The sequence below is a fragment of the Protopterus annectens genome, chromosome 13.part0, assembly GCF_019279795.1.
Source record: "Protopterus annectens isolate FY-2018-M chromosome 13.part0, PAN1.0, whole genome shotgun sequence".
Classification (NCBI taxonomy): domain Eukaryota; kingdom Metazoa; phylum Chordata; order Ceratodontiformes; family Protopteridae; genus Protopterus; species Protopterus annectens.
In genome coordinates, this window is record NC_056747.1 from 1,059,637,124 (window position 1) to 1,059,662,488 (window position 25,365).

The 25,365-nt window shown below is 40.4% G+C and overlaps 1 protein-coding gene across 3 annotated transcripts in view; it reads right to left on the reverse strand.

Moving 5' to 3' along the window:
* Positions 1–25,365, reverse strand: part of LOC122788117 (transcription factor CP2-like) — a 343,940-nt gene that overhangs the window by 47,244 nt on the left and 271,331 nt on the right. For all 3 annotated transcript variants that reach the window (XM_044055054.1, XM_044055053.1, XM_044055055.1), the window contains exon 11: positions 17,875–17,965. In XM_044055054.1, coding sequence (XP_043910989.1) covers positions 17,875–17,965 — 91 coding nt within the window. The remainder of the gene's footprint in view (positions 1–17,874; positions 17,966–25,365) is intronic.

Below are 25,365 nucleotides of genomic sequence, written 5' to 3' on the forward strand. Positions count from 1 at the left end.
TGACAAGGGCAAAATATTTTTCAAGATTACTGGCCTATCCTCAATCATGACAGCTAGTCTAGTCTATAGTGGTTAGAGAAGGTGTGTACAGTGGATCACATTGCAGCTTTTAAGCTGCCTTTTGCCAAGACTCCTTTAAAGAAGGCTGAGAAGCTGGTTGAGGCTCTAGTGGAATACAGCATCATGTTGCCTGGTAACTGTTTCCCATGGCATGTGTGATTATTTGTTGATAGTGTATTTTAAAATGCTAAGTCCTCCTGTATGCATTTGTTCTGCTTAGGTGGCATGTTTACTGCTTGTAAACATCTAAGGAATGCAGGAGTCATTCACCATTGTTTTGAACCTTAGGAAAAAAAGACTGGGAATTACATTCATTGTGTTTAGTGCCATCTTTGTCATTACTCTGGCCACGAAGAAGGAGTTAATATGACCAGTGATCCTATCTGTGAGGAAGACCAGGAATGGTTCCTACTATATGAGCACCTGCAGTTAAAAAATCCTACTGGCTGAAGTTGCTGTCACCAGGATTACAGTTTTCCATGACAGATATTTCACATGAGTTGGTCCTAGTTTATTTTCATCTCCTAGGTATTCAATACCGTCCAGCACAGACTGTAAGAATGAATACCTCTCTGTTGAAATGCATGACTGTTATGTTGTCTGTAACTATCCTCAGGGTTCCTTGGGCCTATGAGGGCTTCATTGTTGAGACAGTGTACTGTACTGCTAACATTCCTTTCACATTTATGTGGAACTTGTCTTCTGTTTTGGGCCACATGCCCTGCACTTATAGATCCTGATGGTGTGTCCCATACCAGATCTGAGGGACCTGCTGTCGGGTTCTCATTGAGTGCTTGAGGATGGAAAAGCATGCCACTGTTCTCTTTGATGAAGGAGATCCACTAGCTCAGTTCCTTTATTTTGGACAATATAAGGCTGGGAGAGGGTTTGTCAATGACTATGAAAGCTGAGTTCAAAAGTCCTGAGATACCAATGGACTTTTCTCATATGTATCCAAGCCTGTGAGTGGGGGCAGCCAAGTGTCTTAATATTTAATTTAATGTATTTATTTAACATTTGTTGACCGGAAAAGTCTGACTAGGACAGAGCCTATTTTCAGTGGGGGCCTGGGAAGAAATACTCCAGATGCATTTCTTTAGAATGTGAGAGGAAACTGTAGTACCCAGAGGAAACCCATGCAAACGCAGAGAGAACATGCAAACTCTGCACAGAAGACACCCCAGCCAAGAATCGACTGGAGAACCTCTTGCTGTGAGGCAACAACATTAACCACTGCACCACTGTGTCACCCTATACTGAGGTCTTGCCTGGCTGTCCAGTGAGTTTTTGCTGCCATTTGCTGAAAGATGGAGGTGGAGGAAAGTACTTTTTTATGATGGAAGAATCACCCTGGAAATATTGGTATCCTGTAGCTCTCCCAGGAAGACTGTTCTCTGGCAGGGCGTTAGATTTTATTTTTGCAGGTTCAGTGTGAAGCCTAACTTCTGCAGGCAATGTTGTACAAATGAGATGGCTATTTGCACAGCTTCTTGGGTTATTTCCTGAAGCAATTTTCCAGGTATGGCTAAATGTGTATCCCTCTTGTTCTGCAATGAACAATCACTGGATATAACACTTGATGAAAACTCTTGGTGTGGTGGCTAATCCAAAGGGAAAGGTGGTAAATTGGAAGTGGCATCTCCTGACAGGAATCTAAAGAAGCACCTCTCTACTGTGTGAATAGGGATGTGCAGTCGGCATCCTTCAGACCCATAATTAGTTACCATGCCTGCTTTGGGATGTGACAGTAGAAGGGTAGAAGTCTGGAGGGTTAAAAATTTGAACTTTGGCACTGACAGAAGCTTGTTAGTTTGGACATATCCAGAATGGGCCTCCATTGGTCCAGATTTTCTTGGAATTAAGAACGGCCTTGAATAAAAGCCTTTTCCTTCTTGATTCCTGGGCACTGTTTCTATGGTATCTATGGCATTTGTTGTCAAAATGAGGTGTTCTTGTCCTGTTACAATCCTTGGTATTCCTTTGGATAGAGATTTGGACTTACTGTAGGTGATATCTCTTTAAAATGATACCTAGTAGCAGTTTCTCTGCAGATTATGCCTTCCATTCCTCCAGAGAAGCACCCAACCGTTTTACAAGTGGGTATTAGCCTTCAGATTCAGATTGGGGGTGTCGAGGAGGAGGTGGGCTAGAGGAAATCACAGCTGGTTCCTTGGGTGGCTGAAGCTTTGTTGGCCTCTTTCCCTCTCCTTGTCATCCTGCCATTTTCTTTTGGAAGGTCCTGTTTCCTCAGGGTTGCTTACCATTTCCTTATTTCCTATAAAGGGTTGTTGATTGTTTTAAGAAATTCATATTATATTTGATCATGGAAAGGTAGAACATATGTTTCACTGTGTCCATTACCTCCCTTTTTTCTTTCATTTTCTAAAGACTTTGTAGGCTTGTGCAGAATAACAAAGTGTGGTAGTATAACTAATGAAGGCAACACTATAGACTTATCTTAGCTGTGGTTCTCCAGCTGACCAGCATGCTAGGTGAGCCTTCTACTTATGAGGTCCTGATTTGTACATTTTTGGTTATACTAGATGACGGCTGCATTTTGACACTACCCTTCTAAGGCTTCCTTTCAAAGGTTTGTTTGTCCCACCAGGGGCTCCAATATCCTAGACCTAGTCATTACCAACATGGGAGATAGATGGTCCACACCAGTGGTCATCCCCTCATTGGTCAGGTCTGACCATAAGCTAATCACCCTTGACATCCACATCCCACTCCTACCCCCCAGTAAGGAAATCTCCGTAAAAAACTTCTCCAAAGCCAACTTCATGCTACTCAAGTCAGAAGTGACAAACTTCATGACACCCATGCAGACGGGAGCTGAAAGTTCGACTGCCGAATCCTAAACTAAGGCACTGTATGAGCACATCCACTCATGCATGAATCGTGCCATCCCAAATAGAACCACGACGCTCTCCTGCAAAAAAGGAAGTCGATCTGGGGGTCCCCTGCCATAAACAAACTTTACAACAGAAGGAAGGAACTGTTGCAGAAAAAAGGAAAATCCCAGGATGCAAAAAACTCCCTCACCAGCCTCAGTAAGAAGCTGAGATCCCTCATAAAATCCTCCAAAGCTAGTCGCAAAAATAAAATTGCCAAAGATTCCAAAGACAACCAGAAGGCATTCTATAGTTATGTCAAGAATCTAAATGGCAATGCTCAGATCTGCTCTGAGATACAACAGAATGACATTAAATATACTGATCATACTGATAAAGCTCACACCAGACCAATAACAAAAAAGAACCAGAACTTGAGCTCCAAGAAGCAACCAGAATAACACAGAACCACACGAGTTTACCTAGGTTTCGTCTTTAATCCAACTTCATCAGAACAATAAATGAATAAAATGAAATTCCTTATATACACCTTAAAAATGACATCATCACCAATCATAAAAAAGTTAACACCCATCAATACAAATTGAAATTGAAATTTGAAATAGGAATTTAAGAAGACAGTATGCAGCAGAAGGAAACATAATCAAAATGCTAACTACATCATATTACAAACGCCTTTATATGCAAGTACCAGTGAAACATGGCTGTGATTGCTTTTTAAATCAGTTATTGTTACTGACAGTATTGAGAATGTAAGTAAAAATGATTATGAAAACATAATTGAGACAATTATGTCATAATAGGAAATAAAAATGGATATAAAAATGAAAATAAAAATGAAAATGAAATTGAGAATAAAAATAAAAATAAAAGTAAAAATGAAGAATAATGAATGAAAATAATGAGTAGAATGAAGAATGACATGAGAATAATAATCAGAATAAAAATGTTCAGAATAAAAATGTTCAGAGTAAAAATGTATCTGATGCTATACTACCCCATTATATTCTTTAACTTTAAAATGGGCATAATAGAAATGCAGTCATTAATCCCTGGGGCTTCCTGTGCATTAGTTAACAACTGCCATCTCATCTCCGCTATATCTAAATGTATATCCAATTTCCTACCTAATTTATCCAATACTATCTGTTCTAAAACACTAAACATAAATCTATGTCCACTATTGCTCTCAATGTGTCTATACAATGCATTAGTCGTTTTCCCTAGTCTTATATCTGATTGATGTTCAATAATGCGATCCCTTAATGCCCTGCAAGTTTTACCTATATAAAAAGCAGGGCATTGTATACATGTTGCCGCATAGACTACATTTGTTGAATAACAATCGATATGTGTTTCTATTTTAACATTCATTCCAGCCAATGTAAATTTGGCTCCTGTGGGTTTGATTAAATGACATACACTGCATCTACCACACCTATAATTGCCCTTATTTCTACCACTAGGTGTTAGTGTGTTTTCACCTTTCTCTAATAGTTGTTTCAATGACACCCCTTTCCTGTACACACACTTGGGTGCTCCTCCTAACTTACGACTGACTGCTTGATCTATTCTAAGCATTTTCCAATTATTGACCACAATTTCAGCAATATATGGGGCGTCAAAAGAAAAAGTAGTTATAAAATACAACACTTTTTCACATTCAGTATTTTTGTCGTTCCCCACATTTTCAAGACTGATCTCACGCCTAGTTACTGTGGAAGATCTACTACAATGTTGTACTAAGCCTTGCTTGTTGTTTAATAGGGCCCAATAAATTCCACTTTTCCTTTTTGATTTTACCTCATTAGCCACACTGTCACATAATTCCAGTGGGTATCCTCTCCTAATGAACATAGATTTAATTAATTCGAGTTCCTTCATAAAGTCATCCTCCAAAGTTGTCATTCTTGCAGCCCTGACCATCTGTCCTTTTATTATTGCCTTTTTCTGGTGGTCAGGGTGGTTGCTTGTGTAACTCAAATATGAGTTGGAGAACGTACTTTTTCTATGTATAGTGGATACTAAGGTTAAGTCTACTGGATTCAGGACCAGATGTACATCCAAATAATCAATTTCTGTCCTGCTCATGTTATGAGTAAACTTTAGAAAACCTACCGATTCATTGATGAATTCAATGAATTCCAAAAAGGTATCACTTCCCCCTTCCCACAAGATAAACAGATCATCTAGGAAGCGCGTATAAAAAGTTATATTGGGCATGAATTTACTAGTAAATAGAAATTCCTGTTCCCAGAACGCCATTACGTAATTGGCGTATACGGGGGCACACGCTGCCCCCATAGCTACACCAGTTTTTTGCTTATAGTAAACCCCATCAAAATAAATGAAATTGTTAGTTAACACTGTTTCCATAAGTACCACCATCAGGTTAATTCTATCCTGGTCAAATAATCGAGTCTTTAACAATTCCTTTTCCAACCATTCTAATCCTGTGTCTGTAGGAATCACAGAAAATAGATTTACTACATCTATGGTTACCATAACGGTGTCCTTCTTGAATTTAACACTATTCAGTTTTTCCAAAAAAGACCAAGAATCCTTAGTAATATAACTAAAAACTTTTAAACCTTTTTGTAGTTCAACATCCAAAAATTTACTTATAAAATAAGTCTTACAACGTTTCCCATCGACTATTGGTCTAAAGGACAGGTTATTCAGTCCCTTGTGAATCTTTGGAACACCAAATATCCTACTAGCGACCGGATAGTCGTTGGCTAAGTATCTAAACTCATCCTCATTAATATGCCCCTGCCATAAAAGATCCTCAATAGTCAGGGAGACACTTCTAAAAGCCAGATTTAACTCATTCAAACTAACCACTTCATATGTATCCGTGGCTAGTATCAATTTAATACAACTGATATAGTCCCCCCTATCCATCAATACCAATCCGTTACCCTTATCAGGTTTCATTGTTCTTAATGAAGGGTCATTAATTAAATTGTCCAATAATTTACGCTCGTTGTTAGTCAAATTATCATTTAAGTTGAATGTTTGTCTAGATTGGGAGCTTCTTGCCCACCTATAATACTCCCTAATGTCCCATTCACATATTTTCTCATATGCATTGGTTACCTTGTTGACCGGAGGCATATACCTACTTGGCTTTTTCAATGCCAGACCACTCTGGTCATATTCCCCCTCCCCAAACTGGATTCTTAAATTCATCTTTCTTACCAAAAGCTTTAAGTCAACCAGTGTATTAATTAGGCTCCCACGAGCTAATGGGACGAATGTCAGGCCTTTTGCCAATAAATCAGCATGCTGCTCACTGATGGTTGTAGTGGAGTAATTATAAATTTTGAAATCTTGAAAAGTGTTGACTATAATGACAGGGTTGCTAGGCCCATTAGGCGTACCTAAGGCAGGATTTTCTGGTAACAGTTGAACTAAATCTTCAATGGCACAATCTACAGTATTTTCACTTGTGTCATATAAAGATATATCATTAACTCGCTCATTTATAGATTCATCAATTCCTACACCTATACCTACTTCCCCAAAAAAAGTAGGGAATGTATGCAAGCTCATATTACTAAGGGAAATATTCTCTCCTCCCATACTACGCAACTCATTAACACATGTACTATCTGAATCAAAACTCATTATGACCTGTTCATGTTCACATTGCTCCAAAGTTCGAGCACCAGCACTGCAAGGTGATACAGCAGGCCCATTATCAGTTACTATATCAGCATAATTGATTAATGTTTGTACCCCCATGGCATCCATGCTGTCCCTACCTAACTGCCCATATCCTACATCATCATCACTCATGTCCTCAAAAAATATATCAAAATTAACAGCAAACAAGTCAGAAAAAACATCATCATGTGTACTTAAAGAAAACTTGCATATACCTGGAGTACAAGTTTCACAATGACAACCCACTCCATCATTGACATTATTCCTTGAGTTAGTTTCAACGTGGGCTGGATGCCCGAGAATATCATAAGCATTTTGGTTAAGCGAATGTTCACACATGTTATTAATAGTCGTTGTATGGGTATCCGAAAACCACACTGTCACATAATTCCAGTGGGTATCCTCTCCTAATGAACATAGATTTAATTAATTCGAGTTCCTTCATAAAGTCATCCTCCAAAGTTGTCATTCTTGCAGCCCTGACCATCTGTCCTTTATTATTGCCTTTCTGGTGTTCAGGGTGGTTGCTTGTATAACTCAAATATGAGTTGGAGAATGTACTTTTTCTATGTATAGTGGATACTAAGGTTAAGTCTACTGGATTCAGGACCAGATGTACATCCAAATAATCAATTTCTGTCCTGCTCATGTTATGAGTAAACTTTAGAAAACCTACCGATTCATTGATGAATTCAATGAATTCCAAAAAGGTATCACTTCCCCTTTCCCACAAGATAAACAGATCATCTAGGAAGCGCGTATAAAAAGTTATATTGGGCATGAATTTACTAGTAAATAGAAATTCCTGTTCCCAGAACGCCATTACGTAATTATCACGGGGGCACACGCTGCCCCCATAGCTACACCAGTTTTTTGCTTATAGTAAACCCCATCAAAATAAATGAAATTGTTAGTTAACACTGTTTCCATAAGTACCACCATCAGGTTAATTCTATCCTGGTCAAATAATCGAGTCTTTAACAATTCCTTTTCCAACCATTCTAATCCTGTGTCTGTAGGAATCACAGAAAATAGATTTACTACATCTATGGTTGCCATAACGGTGTCCTTCTTGAATTTAACACTATTCAGTTTTTCCAAAAAAGACCAAGAATCCTTAGTAATATAACTAAAAACTTTTAGACCTTTTTGTAGTTCAGCATCCAAGAATTTACTTATAAAATAAGTCTTACAGCGTTTCCCATCGACTATTGGCCTAAAGGACAAGTTATTCAGTCCCTTGTGAATCTTTGGAACGCCAAATATCCTGCTAGCGACCGGATAGTCGTTGGCTAAGTATCTAAACTCATCCTCATTAATATGCCCCTGCCATAAAAGATCCTCAATAATCAGGGAGACACTTTTAAAAGCCAGATTTAACTCATTTAAACTAACCACTTCATATGTATCCGTGGCTAGTATCCATTTGATGCAACTGGTATAGTCCCCCCTATCCATCAATACCAATCCGTTACCTTTATCAGGTTTCATTGTTCTTAATGAAGGGTCATTAATTAAATTGCCCAATAATTTACGCTCATTGTTAGTCAAATTGTCATTTAAGTTAAATATTTGTCTAGATTGTGAGCTTCTTGCCCACCTGTAATGCTCCCTAATGTCCCATTCACATATTTTCTCATATGCATTGGTTACCTTGTTGACCGGAGGCATATATCTACTTGGCTTTTTCAATGACAGACCACTCTGGTCATATTCCCCCTCACCAAACTGGATTCTTAAATTCATCTTTCTTACCAAAAGCTTTAAGTCAACCAGTGTGTTAATTAGGCTCCCACGAGCTAATGGGACGAATGTCAGGCCTTTTGCCAATAAATCAGCATGCTGCTCACTGATGGTTGTAGTGGAATAATTATAAATTTTAAAATCCTGAAAAGTATTAACTATAATGACAGGGTTACTAGGCCCATTAGGCGTACCTAAGGTAGGATTTTCTTGTAACACTTGAACTAAATCTTCAATGGCACAATCTACAATATTTTCACTTGTGTCATATAAAGATATATCATTAACTCGCTCATTTATAGATTCATCAATTCCTACACCTATACCTACTTCCCCAAAAAAAGTAGGGAATGTATGCAAGCTCATATTACTAAGGGAAATATTCTCTCCTCCCATGCCTGAAGTCATTAACACATGTACTATCTGAATCAAAACTCATTATGACCTGTTCATGTTCACATTGCTCCAAAGTTCGAGCACCAGCACTGCAAGGTGATACAGCAGGCCTATTAATATTAACTATATCAGCATAATTGATTAATGTTTGTACCCCCATGGCATCCATGCTGTCCCTACCTAACTGCCCATATCCTACATCATCATCACTCATGTCCTCAAAAAATATATCAAAATTGACAGCAAACAAGTCAGAAAAAACATCATCATGTGTACTTAAAGAAAACTTGCATATACCTGGAGTACAAATTTCACAATGACAACCCACTCCATCATTGACAATATTCCTTGAATTAATTTCAACGTGGACTGGATGTCCGAGAATATCATAAGCATTTTGGTTGAGCGAATGTTCAACCGTGTTATTAATAGTCATTGTATGGGTATCCAAAACTTCAGTAGCTCGTGGATGAAAATGTGTTATAAAAAATTCACTGTCCCCTCCATATTCAGCAACCGCTAGTGCACCCCATGGGCTTAACCCTGTGGGTTGATCTATATAAGTGCTACCGTTAGTGTCAGCAACATTACAAAACTGTTTATTGTTAACAAAAACATTTCTGCTGAAAGTGCGACTTAGGCTTGACTCACTACTTGCATCAATCGATGTAACTGACGCTGGGGAAATCAACGGTGGCTCACTTATGTCGTTGCAAACACCATTCGATAAATTAGTGCAAAATCTAGTATCTTTTGGATAAGAAGTCAGACTATTTACCTTGCCAAGTACATTCACGTCATAGTCAACACTTACGCCATCTTCCTGGGCAACAAATGGTAACTGTGCGCTAGACGCGCTAAAATCGAATGGTGTCACTTGTACCGAAGTACACAATGTTTGCTCGCAACTGCCTTTGGTTACATCACCGGGCAATATAACACAAGGATTAGTTACATTGGGATTAGTTAGCTTAGAATTAAAAGTCAAACTGTTCTCTTTAGTCAATGCGTTCGCATCAAAGCCGCAGCCAGAAAAAGATGAGGACATTGGCAAGCCCTGGTCAAATTGGTGATAAAATTCAAATTGACTAAAGAGAACAGTTTGACTTTTAATTCTAAGCTAACTAATCCCAATGTAACTAATCCTTGTGTTATATTGCCCGGTGATGTAACCAAAGGCAGTTGCGAGCAAACATTGTGTACTTCGGTACAAGTGACACCATTCGATTTTAGCGCGTCTAGCGCACAGTTACCATTTGTTGCCCAGGAAGATGGCATAAGTGTTGACTATAACGTGAATGTACTTGGCAAGGTAAATAGTCTGACTTCTTATCCAAAAGATGCTAGATTTTGCACTAATTTATCGAATGGTGTTTGCAACGACATAAGTGAGCCACCGTTGATTTCCCTAGCGTCAGTTACATCGATTAATGCAAGCAGTGAGTCAAGCCCAAGTCGCGCTTTTAGCAGAGATGTCTATGTAAATAATAAATAGTGTTGTAATGCTGCTGATATTCACGGTAGCATTTATATAGATCAACCTACAGGGTTAAGCCCACGGGGTGTACTAGCGGTTGCTGAATATGGAGGGGACAGTGGATTTTTTATAACACATTCTCATCCAGGGGCTACTGAAGTTTCGGATACCCATACAACGACTATTAATAACATGTGTGAACATTCGCTTAACCAAAATGCTTATGATATACTCGGGCATCCAGCCCACGTTGAAACTAACTCAAGGAATAATGTCAATAATGGAGTGGGTTGTCATTGTGATACTTGTACTCCAGGTATACGCAAGTTTTCTTTAAGTACACATGATGATGTTTTTTCTGACTCGTTTGCTGTTAATTTTGATATATTTTTTGACGACATGAGTGATGATGATGTAGGATATGGGCAGTTAGGTGGGGGCAGCATGGATGCCATGGGGGTACAAACATTAATTAATTATGCTGATATAGTAACTGATAATGGGCCTGCTGTATCCCCCTTTAGTGCTTGTGCTCGAATTTTGGAGCAATGTGAACACGAACAGGTCATAATGAGTTTTGATTCAGATAGTACATGTGTTAATGACTTGCGCAGTACGGGTGGAGAGAATATTTCCCTTAGTAATATGAGCTTGCATACATTCCCTACCTTTTTTGGGGAAGCATGTATAGGTGTAGTAATTGATGAATCTATAAATGAGCGAGTTAATGATATATCTTTATATGACACAAGTGAAAATACTGTAGATTGTGCCATTGAAGATTTAGTTCAACTGTTACCAGAAAATCCTGCCTTAGGTACGCCTAATGGGCCTAGCAACCCTGTCATTATAGTCAACACTTTTCAAGATTTCAAAATTTATAATTACTCCACTACAACCATCAGTGAGCAGCATGCTGATTTATTGGCAAAAGGCCTGACATTCGTCCCATTAGCTCGTGGGAGCCTAATTAATACACTGGTTGACTTAAAGCTCTTGGTAAGAAAGATGAATTTAAGAATTCAGTTTGGGAGGGAATATGACCAGAGTGGTCTGGCATTGAAAAAGCCAAGTAGGTATATGCCTCCGGTCAACAAGGTAACCAATGCATATGAGAAAATATGTGAATGGGACATTAGGGAACATTATAGGTGGGCAAGAAACTCCCAATCTAGACAAATATTTAACTTAAATGACAATTTGACTAACAATGAGCGTAAATTATTGGGCAATTTAATTAATGACCCTTCATTAAGAACAATGAAACCTGATAAAGGTAACGGATTGGTATTGATGGATAGGGGGGACTATATCAGTTGTATTAAATTGATACTAGCCACGGATACATATGAAGTGGTTAGTTTAAATGAGTTAAATCTGGCTTTTAAAAGTGTCTCCCTGATTATTGAGGATCTTTTATGGCAGGGGCATATTAATGAGGATGAGTTTAGATACTTAGCCAACGACTATCCGGTCGCTAGCAGGATATTTGGCGTTCCAAAGATTCACAAGGGACTGAATAACTTGTCCTTTAGGCCAATAGTCGATGGGAAACGCTGTAAGACTTATTTTATAAGTAAATTCTTGGATGCTGAACTACAAAAAGGTCTAAAAGTTTTTAGTTATATTACTAAGGATTCTTGGTCTTTTCTGGAAAAACTGAATAGTGTTAAATTCAAGAAGGACACCGTTATGGTAACCATAGATGTAGTAAATTTATTTTCTGTGATTCCTACTGACACAGGATTAGAATGGTTGGAAAAGGAACTGTTAAAGACTCGATTATTTGACCAGGATAGAATTAACCTGATGGTGGTACTTATGGAAACAGTGTTAACTAACAATTTCATTTATTTCGATGGGGTTTACTACAAGCAAAAAACTGGTGTAGCTATGGGGGCAGCGTGTGCCCCCGTATACGCCAATTACGTAATGGCGTTCTGGGAACAGGAATTTCTATTTACTAGTAAATTCATGCCTAATATAACTTTTTATACGCACTTCCTAGATGATCTGTTTATCTTGTGGGAAGGGGGAAGTGATAGCTTTTTGGAATTCATTGAATTTATCAATGGATCGGTAGGTTTTCTAAAGTTTACTTATAACATGAGCAGGACAGAAATTGATTATTTGGATGTACATCTGGTCCTGAATCCAGTAGACTTAACCTTAGTATCCACTATACATAGAAAAAGTACGTTCTCCAACTCATATTTGAGTTATACAAGCAACCACCCTGAACACCAGAAAAAGGCAATAATAAAAGGGCAGATGGTCAGGGCTGCAAGAATGACAACTTTGGAGGATGACTTTATGAAGGAACTTGAATTAATTAAATCTATGTTTATTAGGAGAGGATACCCACTGGAATTATGTGACAGTGTGGTTAATGAGGTAAAATCAAAAAGGAACAGGGGAATTTATTGGGCCCTATTAAACAACAAGCAGGGCTTAGTACAACATAGTAGTAGATCTTCCACAGTAACTAGGCGTGAGATTAGTCTTGAGAATGTGGGGAACGACAAAAATACTGAATGTGAAGAAGTGTTGTATTTTATAACTACTTTCTCTTTTGACGCCCCATATATTGCTGAAATTGTGGTCAATAATTGGAAAATGCTTAGAATAGATCAAGCAGTTAGTCGTAAGTTAGGAGGAGCACCAAAGTGTGTGTACAGGAAAGGGGTGTCATTGAAACAACTATTAGAGAAAGGTGAAAACACACTAACATCTAGTGGTAGAAATAAGGGCAATTATAGGTGTGGTAGATGCAGTGTATGTCATTTAATCAAACCCACAGGAGCCAAATTTACATTGGCTGGAATGAATGTTAAAATAGAAACACATATCGATTGTTATTCAACAAATGTAGTCTATGCGGCAACATGTATACAATGCCCTGCTTTTTATATAGGTAAAACTTGCAGGGCATTAAGGGATCGCATTATTGAACATCAATCAGATATAAGACTAGGGAAAACGACTAATGCATTGTATAGACACATTGAGAGCAATAGTGGACATAGATTTATGTTTAGTGTTTTAGAACAGATAGTATTGGATAAATTAGGTAGGAAATTGGATATACATTTAGATATAGCGGAGATGAGATGGCAGTTGTTAACTAATGCACAGGAAGCCCCAGGGATTAATGACTGCATTTCTATTATGCCCATTTTAAAGTTAAAGAATATAACGGGGTAGTATAGCATCAGATACATTCAACCTCTGAACATTTTTATTCTGAACATTTTTATTCTGATTATTATTTTCATGTCATTCTTCATTCTACTCATTATTTTCATTCATTATTCTTCATTTTTACTTTTATTTTTATTTTTATTCTCAATTTCATTTTTATTTTCATTTTCATTTTTATATCCATTTTATTTCCTATTATGACATAATTGTCTCAATTATGTTTTCATAATCATTTTACTTACATTCTTAATATTGTCAGTAATAATAACAGATTCAAAAAGCAATCACAGCCATATTTTACTGGTACTTGCATATAAAGGCGTTTGTAATATGATGTAGTTAGCATTTTGATTATGTTTCCTTCTGCTGCATACTGTCTTCTTAAATTCCTATTTCAAATTTCAATTTCAATTTGTATTGATGGGTGTTAACTTTTTTATGATTGGTGATGATGTCATTTTTAAGGTGTATATAAGGATTTTCATTTTATTCATTTATTGTTCTGATGAAGTTGGATTAAAGACGAAACCTAGGTAAACTCGTGTGGTTCTGTGTTATTCTGGTTGCTTCTTGGAGCTCAAGTTCTGGTTCTTTTTTGTTATTAAATATACTGATCCCAAGGATATTGCCAATATCCTGGCAGATAGAGTTAGTGCCAACTTCACCCCGCCCTCTTACCCACTAAAGGGCCCATCTCAATACCAAAAGATTGCCAAATTCTGGTAATCACGACTGCACAGGTAGAAACCGCACTCTCCAAAGCTAAGAATACAGCATCCATGGGACCAGGTGACATCCCGCGCTGTGTACTACATGAACTACAAAATGAACTGACATCTCACCTAAGTGTCATGTTTAATCATAGCCTCATCTCAGGCTTTGTGCCCACTGAGTTTAGCACAGCTACAGTTATCCCTCGCCACAAGGGGAAGATCCACCTTAGATCATGGGACCTACCATCCCATCAGTCTGACGAGCCTGATCTGCAAGGGCATGGAACGCATTATCATGAAACTTATAAACAAAGACATTGGCAATCTTCAAACAATGGACCCCAACCAGTTTGGGTTTGTGAAAGGCCAATCTTGTCACATGAACATGATTGACTTCCTTGAATCAGTCTCCAGAGCTGTGGATGAGGGTAAGGCGGTCCACGCAGCCTATCTGGACCTCACCAAGGCCTTCGACACCATCCCCCACTCTGGAATCATAGATAAACTTACTGAGATGGGCATAAATCCCTATGTCACTCGATGGGTTGCCAACTGGCTTACTGACAGAACCTGGACTGTAAAAGTAGCCAACTCCAAATCCAGCTCCAGACAAGCGACAAGTGGAGTACCTCAGGGTTCAGTCCTGGGAGCACTCTTGTTTGGCATCTACTTCTCTGAGGTACAGGCCAACACTAAGGGACTCTGGTTAACAAAGTTTGCAGATGACTGCAAACTGGGAGCCATTATTGAATCTCCAAATGATGTGGATATTCTACAAAAGGGCCTTACAGAAACAGATGCTTGATGCCAGAGCCATGGGCTCAAGCTTAATGCCAAGAAATGTATAGTTATCCCCTTTGGTAAAAAACATATACCCATGAATTAACACATAGGTGGCAGTACACTAAACACTGAAAGTGTGATGAGAGACTTAGGGACTCAGGTGGACAGTGGTCTCACCTTCGATAACCACATCACCACAACAATCAGGAAATCCTTCTATGTGGCACACCTCATCATTAAGGGCTTTTCATCCAGAAAAAAGGAGGTCATTGTCCCACTGTACTCATCCCTCATTAGACCCATTATAGAGTACAATGCTCCATTTGGTATGTACCTCACAAGACATCTGCAACAGCTGGAAAGGCCGCAGAAATACCTCACTAAAATAATCACAGGCCTAAAGCAGATGCCCAATGCTGACTGTCTAAAAAAACTCCAGCTATACTCTGTGGCATATCGTCTACTCAGAGGCGATCTCTGCTTAACATACAAGGCCATGTTAAACCCTTAGCTGTTGGACATGCTCCACTTAAAGAAATCCCAATCCCTCAGAGCCACATGCTCCAGGGATCTAAACCTTGTCATCACAATGAACAAAACATGCTGGAGTGATAGGTTCCTGACCCAGAGACTCCCCATACTCTGGAATAGACTGCCGATACATGTCAAGCAGAGTGCCTCCTTGGCCCTCTTCAAAAGGAACCTTGACAATTGGGTGGGAGATAGGAAATTCACCCCAGGGATCACGTCAGTTGCCCTGCTAGACTGGGGTCCAGGGAAGTAAATATTGTGGGAAGAAATATCCAGGGAATTGTTATGGCTAGGCTTGTATAGGCCCTAGGGCCGATAGCCTAGTACCAACCTATGAACCTAAGTATGATGAACAGCTGCAACTGTGGTTGTCACCCCCTAAGTATTTTCACTTGTGGTACTTCTTTTGTGTAGTCCAAGGACATGAAATTTATGTTGCGCTTATTGTAATATGTTCAACAAAAAGATTTTAGTTAGGAAAGCAGCTACACTTACAATTCTTTAATGAACATAAGGTTATTAGATACTTTTAGTTTTTCCTGTTCATTATCTTTCTTATGTTTTTATCTGGTAATAGAAATACAGATGTGGAGTGTGTGCTGCAGCAGAATGTCACATCACAGTGCTATGATGCTTGCTCCAAAGAGGTAACTTCCTCTATCCTTGGGGAATGGGAATTACTGGTACAATGCAGCTTCTCTGACTTGCCATCCTTTGAGTGTTTATTTGCATTATTTCTGTTTGTCATGTTAGCCATCTTGGCTTCAGATTCTGGCTGTGATCATGCCCCTCTGCAGCTGTATTCTCTTTGCATATAGTATGAAACCAATAAGTCACAGCTCAAGAGCTAACATTACCTCCCATAGCTAACGGACAACTTTTTAACAATACAGAGTGAGATAAGACTCGGAACTCTCCCATTTGCTTGAAAACAGGGATATTTCAATCGTCTACACTTATAATTAGTACCACATGTATATAGGTTCATAGGTTCATAGGTTCATACTAGGCTATCTGCCCTAGGGCATTTATAAGCCTAGCCAGAATGTGTTTGGCTTTCGCCACCCATTTTAAATTTATTTTGCTATGCCCTTTTTCGAGGTTAGTATACTGTGCCTCTGTCTAACAGTGACACAGAAGTGATACCCGGGGTAAACCTACGATCTCCCATCCACTCATCAAGATTCCTCTTGCAGAGAGTCAATGAGGGACTCTGCCTAACCTGGACTGGGATTTTATTCCAGAGTGAAGGGAGTCTCTGGGTTATGAATCTGTCCCTCCAGCATGTCCTATTTATTTCAGTGCTGAGGTTCAAGTCCCTCGAGCGTGTAGCTCGATGGGATTTGGATTTTCTGAGTTGCAGCATGTCCATTAATTCCGGGTTGGACATGGCTTTATACGTCAGGCACAGATCGCCTCTGAACAGGCGGTATGCCACTGAGTAGAGCTTTAGTTTCTTTAACCGGGCAGCATATGGCATCTGTCTGAGCCCTTTGATCCTCTTGGTGAGGTACTTTTGGGGTCTTTCCAGTTGCTGCAGGTGTCTGGTAAGGTACATCCCAAAAGGGGCTTTGTACTCAATTATGGGCCTGATGAGGGATGAGTAAAGAGGCACGATGACCTCCCCTGATCTAGATGTGAATCCCTTCATGATTAGGTGGGCTATATAAAATGTTTTTCTAACCACTTTGGCCACGTGGTTGTCAAATGAGAGATTGCTATCAACTTGGGTCCCCAGGTCCCTAATTACTTCTTCTGTACTTAATGGATTACCACCTATGTGGTAATTTGTGGGCACTTTGTTTTTGCCAAAGGGTATGACTATACACTTTTTGGCATTTAGCTTGAGGCCATGGCTCTGGCACCAGTTGACTGTTTCTATGAGGCTCTTTTGGAGGATGCTTGTGTCAGCTGGAGAGTCGATTATGGTGCCCAGTTTGCAGTCATCTGTACCACACTTACTAACTTCTGGTTTACTGCAAGTGGGAAAAAAGCCTGTACCTCATACCTAATATGTATATAAACACACACACATTTCTCTCTGTCTCTCTGCATATATAATATATATATATATATATATATATATATATATATATATATATATATATATATATATATATATATATATATATGCATATATATATATATATATATATATATATATATATATATATATATATATACACTGTCTCTCTTTCTCTCTCTCTGTTTATCTGTATACATTCATTAATACATTAGGTATGAGGAACAGACTTTTTTCCCACGTGTGCGTGTGCGTGTGTGTGTGTGTGTGTGTATATATATATATATATATATATATATATATATATATATGTATATATCTGTCTATTGCTTTACCTACCTGCCTAACAATATATAGAATTACTGAAAACCACACAAATTAGTAGAGAACTGTATTTAGAAGAACTGTTTTATATAGCCTTACCTAGATTTGAGTGCGTTGAAGAGCCTTATTCCATCTGCTGGTCCACAGATCTGAATTACATCATCCCGAGAGAGTTTCAGTAGGTCAGCAGCTGCAAAATTGCATTAAAAAAGGCATCATTCTCATTTGCAGACATGCATGTGTATTCAACAGAATAGTTAGTTTTCTGTTGCAGCTTTAGCCATTTTAAAGGGCTCCCAAAATTAACCAGCCTCCCAAGCAAAGGATAACCACAAAGCATTTTTCAGTTATGTCCAAAATCTTAAGGGGAACACTCAACAATGTACTGAGTTGGCTGTAGGTGGCACTACGTATGGTTAGCCAGAAATCCAGAAGAAATAGCAAACCTGTTGATTGATAAATTCAGTGCAGATTTCACCCCTTCATCACCTCTGCTCACTCCTCATGAAATACCTCCTACCATTCCTCTGTTTGTTTTTACAAAAGAACAGGTCATCATTGCACTTTCTAAGGCTACAAACATGGCATCAGTGTGCCCTAATGTACTCCCATGGTACCTATTAAATAGCTTGAAATATGACCTAGCAGACTCAATCAGATTGTTATTATCTCCAGACAGCCTTTTTCCCAATGGAGTGGAGGACAGCAACAGTCATCCCTCTGGACAAGGGGGGACCATCAACTAACCAAGGAACCTACTGACCCATAAGTTTGACTAGCCTCATACACACAGCTATGAAAAGGATAATCATGGACCTGATTAACAATGACATATCTCCAGACTCTGGACCCAACTCAGTTCAACTTCATCAAGGTCAGGTCCTGCCTGCTCAATCTGGTGGACTTCTTTAAGAAAGTCAATAGGGTATTGGATGAGGGTAAGATAGTGCATACTTCCTACCCTGTCCAGGCCAAGACATATGACACAGTACCCCACTTGGGTATTATAGATAAACTCACAAAACTGGGAGTAGACCTCTACATCACCAGATGGATAGTAGGACACGTTAGAGTGGGGGAATTCACACCCAGCAGGAGGCCAGACACCAGTGGAGTACCACAGGGCTCTGGCCCGGGCCCCTTCCTGTTTAGGATATACTTCTCAGATGTCAAGGCAAATGGAGATGGCCTTTGGCTAACCAAGTTTGCTGATGACTGCAAGTTGATGCCAGTCACTGACTCCCCAAATGATGTTGCTATCCTACAGAAAGGTCTGATGCAGATTAATGATTGGTGTCACAGCCATGGTCTCAAACTAAATGCGAAGAGTGATATAATAATACCCTTTGGGAAGTTAAATATCTTTGCAAATTGTAACATTGATAGCAGTTAGGATTCCTGTTTTTTACCCACAAGGTCCAGGTTTGACTTCCAGTATGAGAATGGGCCACTCTTTCATCTAGCTTTCCATGTGGCACCAGGCGTAAGTGCAGTAAGTTCATGGCCAAAACAGATGTGAGGCAGGGTTCAAATGCAGCACACTCCACTTTTTTAGGAGGGACTGGCATAATGCTTAAGGTATTTACCTCACAGACACAGGGTACAGGGTACAGGTTTTGATTCTCACTATTGATGGGAAAGTGGTTAGACTTAAAATGGCCCCCAAGGGCAGTTAGCCTAGTACTTACCTAAGAACCTATGAACTCCCCTAAGAGTGGACCCAGTGGCAAGAGATCTGGCTACACAGATAGACAGTAAGCTGAACTTTGACCACCATGTGTCCATGGTGGTGAGGAAATCATCTGTGGTACAGCTTATACACAAGGGCCTAGCATCCAGATCTAAGGATGTCATAATACTGTTGTACTTAGCCCTCATCAGACAGAGGCACCTGCAACAGTTGGAGCATCGTCAAAGGTTTCTCACAAAAAAAAAAAAAAAAAAAACATACAGGGTATAACCAACATGTCATATGCAGACCAATTAAAAGCCCTATCACTGTATTCAGTTTCCTGTCAATTACTGAGGGCTGATCTGTTCCTGACCTACAAGGCAGTCCCTGACCCAGCTTTGATGGAAATGTTGCACATTTGCAAAACTAACTGCATGAGGTTTACTTGTTCCAAAGATCTAAATCTGATCTCTGACATGTATAGAGTATGCCAGAGCTGGACAGATATGTGTCCCAGAGATTGCCCCTCCTCTGGAATAGACTTCCTATTCATATGAAACAGAGCCCTTCCTTGGCCATCTTCAAGTGCAATCTGGACCAATGGATGGGACATTGCAAATTCACTCCTGAGGTGGCACCCATGTCTCTAATGGACAGAGTCAGTCTGTAAAGTACTCAAAACCCCGGTTGCCAACTGAGGTGGCACCCATGTCCCTAATGGACAGAGGCAGTCTGTAAAGTAGTCAAAACCCCGGTTGCCAACCCTTGTTATCTTTATTCTAGGCATAGAAAATTGGGTAAAATCCGGGTAAAATAAATGGCTATGCTTATAAGGGTTCTTGAGCCGTTAGCCTAATCTTGTTCTTCTTCTTTCGGCTGCTCCCGTTAGGGGTTGCCACAGCAGATCAACTGTTTCCATTTCTTCCTGTCCTCTGCATCTTGCTCTGTCACACCAACCACCTGCATGTCCTCTCTCACCACATCCATAAACCTTATCTTAGGCCTTCCTCTTTTCCTGTTACCTAACAGCTTCATCCTTAGCATCTTTTTCCCAACATACTCTGCATCCCTTCTCAGCACATGTCCAAACCAACTTAATCTTGCCTCTCTGGCTTTGTCTTCAAACTTTCCGACCTGGGCTGAGCCTCTAATATACTTATGCCTAATCCTGTCGTTCCTCATCACACCCACTGCAAATCTTAACATCTTCAACTCTGTCATGTCAAGCTGTGACTCCTGCCTTTTTGTCAATGCCACTGTCTCCAACCCATATAACATAGCTGGTCTCACTACCCTCTTGTAGACCTTCCCTTTCACTCTTACTGGTACTCGTCTGTCACAAACCACTCCTGACACTCTTCTCCACCCACTCCATCCTGCCTGTACTCTCTTCTTCACCTCTCTTCCACACTCACCATTACTCTGAACTGTTGATCCCAAGTACTTAAACTCATCCACCTTCGCCACCTCTACTCCCTGCATCCTCACCATTCCTCTATCCTCCCTCTCATTCACACACATACATTCAAGTCTTAGTCCTGCTGACCTTCATTCCTCTTCTCTCTAGAGCATATCTCCACCTCTCCAGGGTCTCTTCCACATGTTCCCTACTCTCACTACAGATCACAATGTCATCTGCAAACATCATAGTCCACGGGGACTCCTGTCTGATCTCGTCTGTCAACCTGTCCATCACCATTGCAAATAAGAAAGGGCTCAGAGCTGATCCTTGATGTAATCCCACCTCCACCTTAAACGCATCCATCACTCCCACTGCAGACCTCACTGCTGTCACACTACCCTCGTACATATCCTATACCACTCTTACATACTTCTCTGACACTCCCGACTTCCTCATACAATACCACAACTCCTCTCTAGGCACCCTGTCATATGCTTTCTATAAATCCACAAAGATACAATGCAACTCCTTTTGTCGTTCTCTGTACTTCTCCATCAACACTCTCAGAGCAAACATGTCATCTGTAGTGCCCTTTCCTGGCATGAAACCATACTGCTGATCACTAATCATCACCTTCCTTCTTAACCTAGCTTCCACTACTCTTTCCCATAACTTCATGCTGTGACTGATCAGTTTAATCCCTCTGTAGTTACTACAGCTCTGCACATCACCCTTATTCTTAAAAATCGGTACCAAAACACTTTTTCTCCATTCCTCAGGCATCCTCTCACTTTCCAAGATTTCTAATAATCTCCTATAAAACCTATGAAATCAACATAACCCACGTAAATATAAAATATGGTATTATTTTTAGATGATTTTTTTTTTTTTTTTTTGTATTTAGCATATAAGGTCTTGAGATGCAGAAATGCTGTCTTCATAATAAATTAGTAAGACTGTTGGGGCTGGCTTTACAATGCAAGAGTCTGTTCCAAAATTTCGTTGCTGATTCTAAACATTAAAAGACTGCATCTGTGTTCATGGACCAGTCACATATATTTCTCCAGCTTGTATACTAGTTACTTCCTAACTATATAGTAAATAAATACACAGCCATTGCATTTAAGATCAGACACTGTGTAGTCAATACAAGCTGATTAGGAAAGCAAGAGGCATGCAAGGGAATAGGATACATGTAGAAGATAGGGTGTAAGCAGAAAGTTAAGCAGATTAAAGACTATACCCAGGATTCTAGAAAATCCAAGTAGGCTCCGTGAAGAGCCTACACAGAATGTACCCATGTACACAGCCATGGCTCCTCCTCAGCAGTGCACCATACACACTAATTATGGCACTCTGCTGAGGGAGAGCACAGTAACACAAATTTAGAATCCATGTAAGCAACACTGTAGAGGCTTTGCCATACTTGTGGACTGTCCAGAAAACTTCTGGACAGTTGGTAAGCACAGCACAATACCTGGACCAATGTCCTTCTCTTCTATATGCTGCTGTATCCATAACACAAGGGAGTCTGCCTCTGGTCGACTAACATATGTCTGGCCATTCTAAAAAAGATAGATGCTATGTATGTGTGATGTCCCATGCCTTTCTTTCCAGATGTCGGTCATAAATGGATGTCGGGTACAAAACAGATGTCAGCACACACCCACCTCAGAACTGAATGCTGCCAGAATCAGCTACTGTGGAGTGGGTACTCCAGAAGTCAGGCAAGTGTGAGGGGGATGGCTGGGTGGTAAACTATACAGCAGCATACAGAAGAGGAGGACATCTAAAGTTATAAGATTTTAAACAGCAGTACTATGTCCTTCCATTCATGTGCTGCTGTATCCATAACACAAGGGAGAGTGCAAAAGCTCTTGTACTAAGATTTGGGTGGAGGACCAGAAGCATTTTCCGCAAACCCATGAAGGATGGCTCTGGCAAACCCTGCTCTAGCTCTAGAAATGATGTCCAACATGTAGTGTTTGGTGAAGGTATGGACAGAGGACCATGTAGCTGCTTCTAAAATAGCAGCTGTATCCAAACCCTTGAAAAAGGCCCCTGAGGAGGACACTGCCCTAGTGACGTGTGCCTTTACTGCAGAGGGAAGCCTTCTGCCATGGGTAGTATAACAAAAGGAGATGTTTTTAGATATCCAAGAAGATATGGTTTGCTTGGAAACAGGGTGTCCCAGGGCTCTTGGGTGGTAGGAGAAGAAGAGGCTTTCTGACTTACTGATGGGTTTGGTCTTAGCAGAATAGTATCCGAGTTGTTTGTGTACATCTAAGGAATGAAATATCCTTTCCACTGGGTTTTGGAGTGAAGGGAAAAGGGTTGGTAGGTTGATGGCCTGATTCAAGAACAGTTTATTAATTACTTTGGGCATGAAGGTTGGGTTGATACATAAACAAACCCTGCCCTTGTGGAAGAGAGTAAATAGATGAGAGATCATAAGGGCTTGAAGTTCCAAAACCCTTCTGGCTGAAGTGATGGCTACCAAGAGTATAGTTTTTCAAGTACAGTGTTAGAGGGGGCAGTCTTTGGTTGGATCAAAGGGTGGGAGATTCAACTTTGCTAGTACAAACTTTAGATCCCAAGGAGGCAGAATGGGCTTCCTTGGGGGTCTGAGGTGCAGAACCCCTTTCAGGAAAAGTTTAACTTCTAACCTATAAGCAAAAGGTGGTGTAAGTGGCAGGCACACAGAGATGGCAGATAAATGGGTATTGATGGAAGAATAAGATAGTCCAGACTTCATCAAATCACACAGTTAGGAAAATACCACTGGAGATTCTACTGCCCATGGTTGTAAATTGTGTTTTTGACACCAGACATAAAATCTCTTCCACTTTGAAAGTTATGATTTCCTGGTAGTTGTTTTCCTGGCCTCCTGCAAAACATGAAGCACATCCTATGTGTATAGGTGTCTGAAGGGAATCAGTGCCCTATCACCCACAGTGTAACGTTCAGGGTGGACAGGTGGGGGTGTAAAGGCGTTCCCTTCTCCTGTGTGAGCAGGTCCATCTGGTAGGGTAACTTGTGATTGCCCTTGGCTAGATGGAGTAATAAGGGGAACCAATGCTGCCTTGGCCAAAAGGGAGTCACCAGCAAGATCTGTGCTTGTTCTTTCTGAATTTTCAGCAGAGGGAAGGGGAGAATGCATAAGCATACATCCCCTTCCAAGGGAATGAGAGAGCATCCACCATCCATGCTTCGGGATGTGGTACCCTGGAGCAAAAGGTTAGAAGCTGCCTGTTCATGGAGGAGACAAACAGATCCACATGCGGAATACCCCATCGATGGACCAGGTCCAGGAATACATCTCTGTTCAGCATCCACTCGTGAGACAGAGTCATGGTCTTGCTTAAAACATCTGACATCCCATCATCTGCTGAAGGTATGTAGACAGCTTGGATGTTGAATTGTCTCTCCAAGGCAATTTTCCATGGCCAATCTGCACAAGAGGGAGAACCTTGTTCCCCCTTGTTTGTTGATGTACCACAGCACAGTGATATTGTCTGTGTAACACCTCAGCGTGCCTGGTAGGAGACGATCTTTGAAAATTTGTAGGTTAATATCAAGGCTTTCATCTCCTTGATATTGATGTGGTCTTTCTGTTGAGTGAGGGTCCATAAGTTTCTCAGTATCCATTCTCCTAGGGTTGCTCCCCACCCTGTGTCTGAAGCATTTGTGAAAAGAGCCTGCTTGGGGGAGAGGGTTGTAGGGGTAGGCCGGGGTTGGCCTGAATCTGGGCTATCCACCAATTCAGTTCCCTGGCAAGGCATGGCAGTATGGGTACCATGAACTCCAGGTGATGCAGATATTGCTTCTAGATTGTACAAAATTACCATTGGAACTTCCTCATGTGAAGCCTTGCCAGAAGTACCATGGGGATTGTGGAGGCCATGAATCCCAGAAGTCTGAGAAATTCCCTGGCTAACATGGCTTTGAGGGTAAGTGCTTCCCTGAAATAAGAAGTGAGTGCTCCAATTTCTTCTGGGGGAAGACAAGCCATAAGTTTCCCTATTAGAATCTGACATCCCAGGAAAACCTGAACTGTGTGGATACCAAGGATGATTTTTTGAGATTTATGATGAATCCCAGACTTCTCAAGATGGAAATAGTGAAGTCCAGATGGTGTAGGACCATTGGAACTGACACCTGAATCAGGATATCATCTAGTTAAGGGGAAGAGTAGGATTCCCCTTGTCCTGGCAAAGGCCATGACTGGTGCAAGGCATTTTGTAAATACTATTGGGGCCATAGAGAGACCAAATGGCAAAGCACAGAACTGAAAGTGTGCAGAATCCACTGAGAAGCAGAGGAATTTCCTGAAGAGGGGATGGATTGGGATGTGAAGGTAGGCATCTTTTATATCCAAGGATACTAAGAAGGCCTGAGGAAGGATCAGGGGCAGAAGGGTAGGAAGAGTGAGCATCCGAAAGGAGGGAAACTGGAGGAAGGTGTTGAGATGGGATAAATCCAGGACTGGCCTCCAGAGACCTTCTTTCCTGGGGGC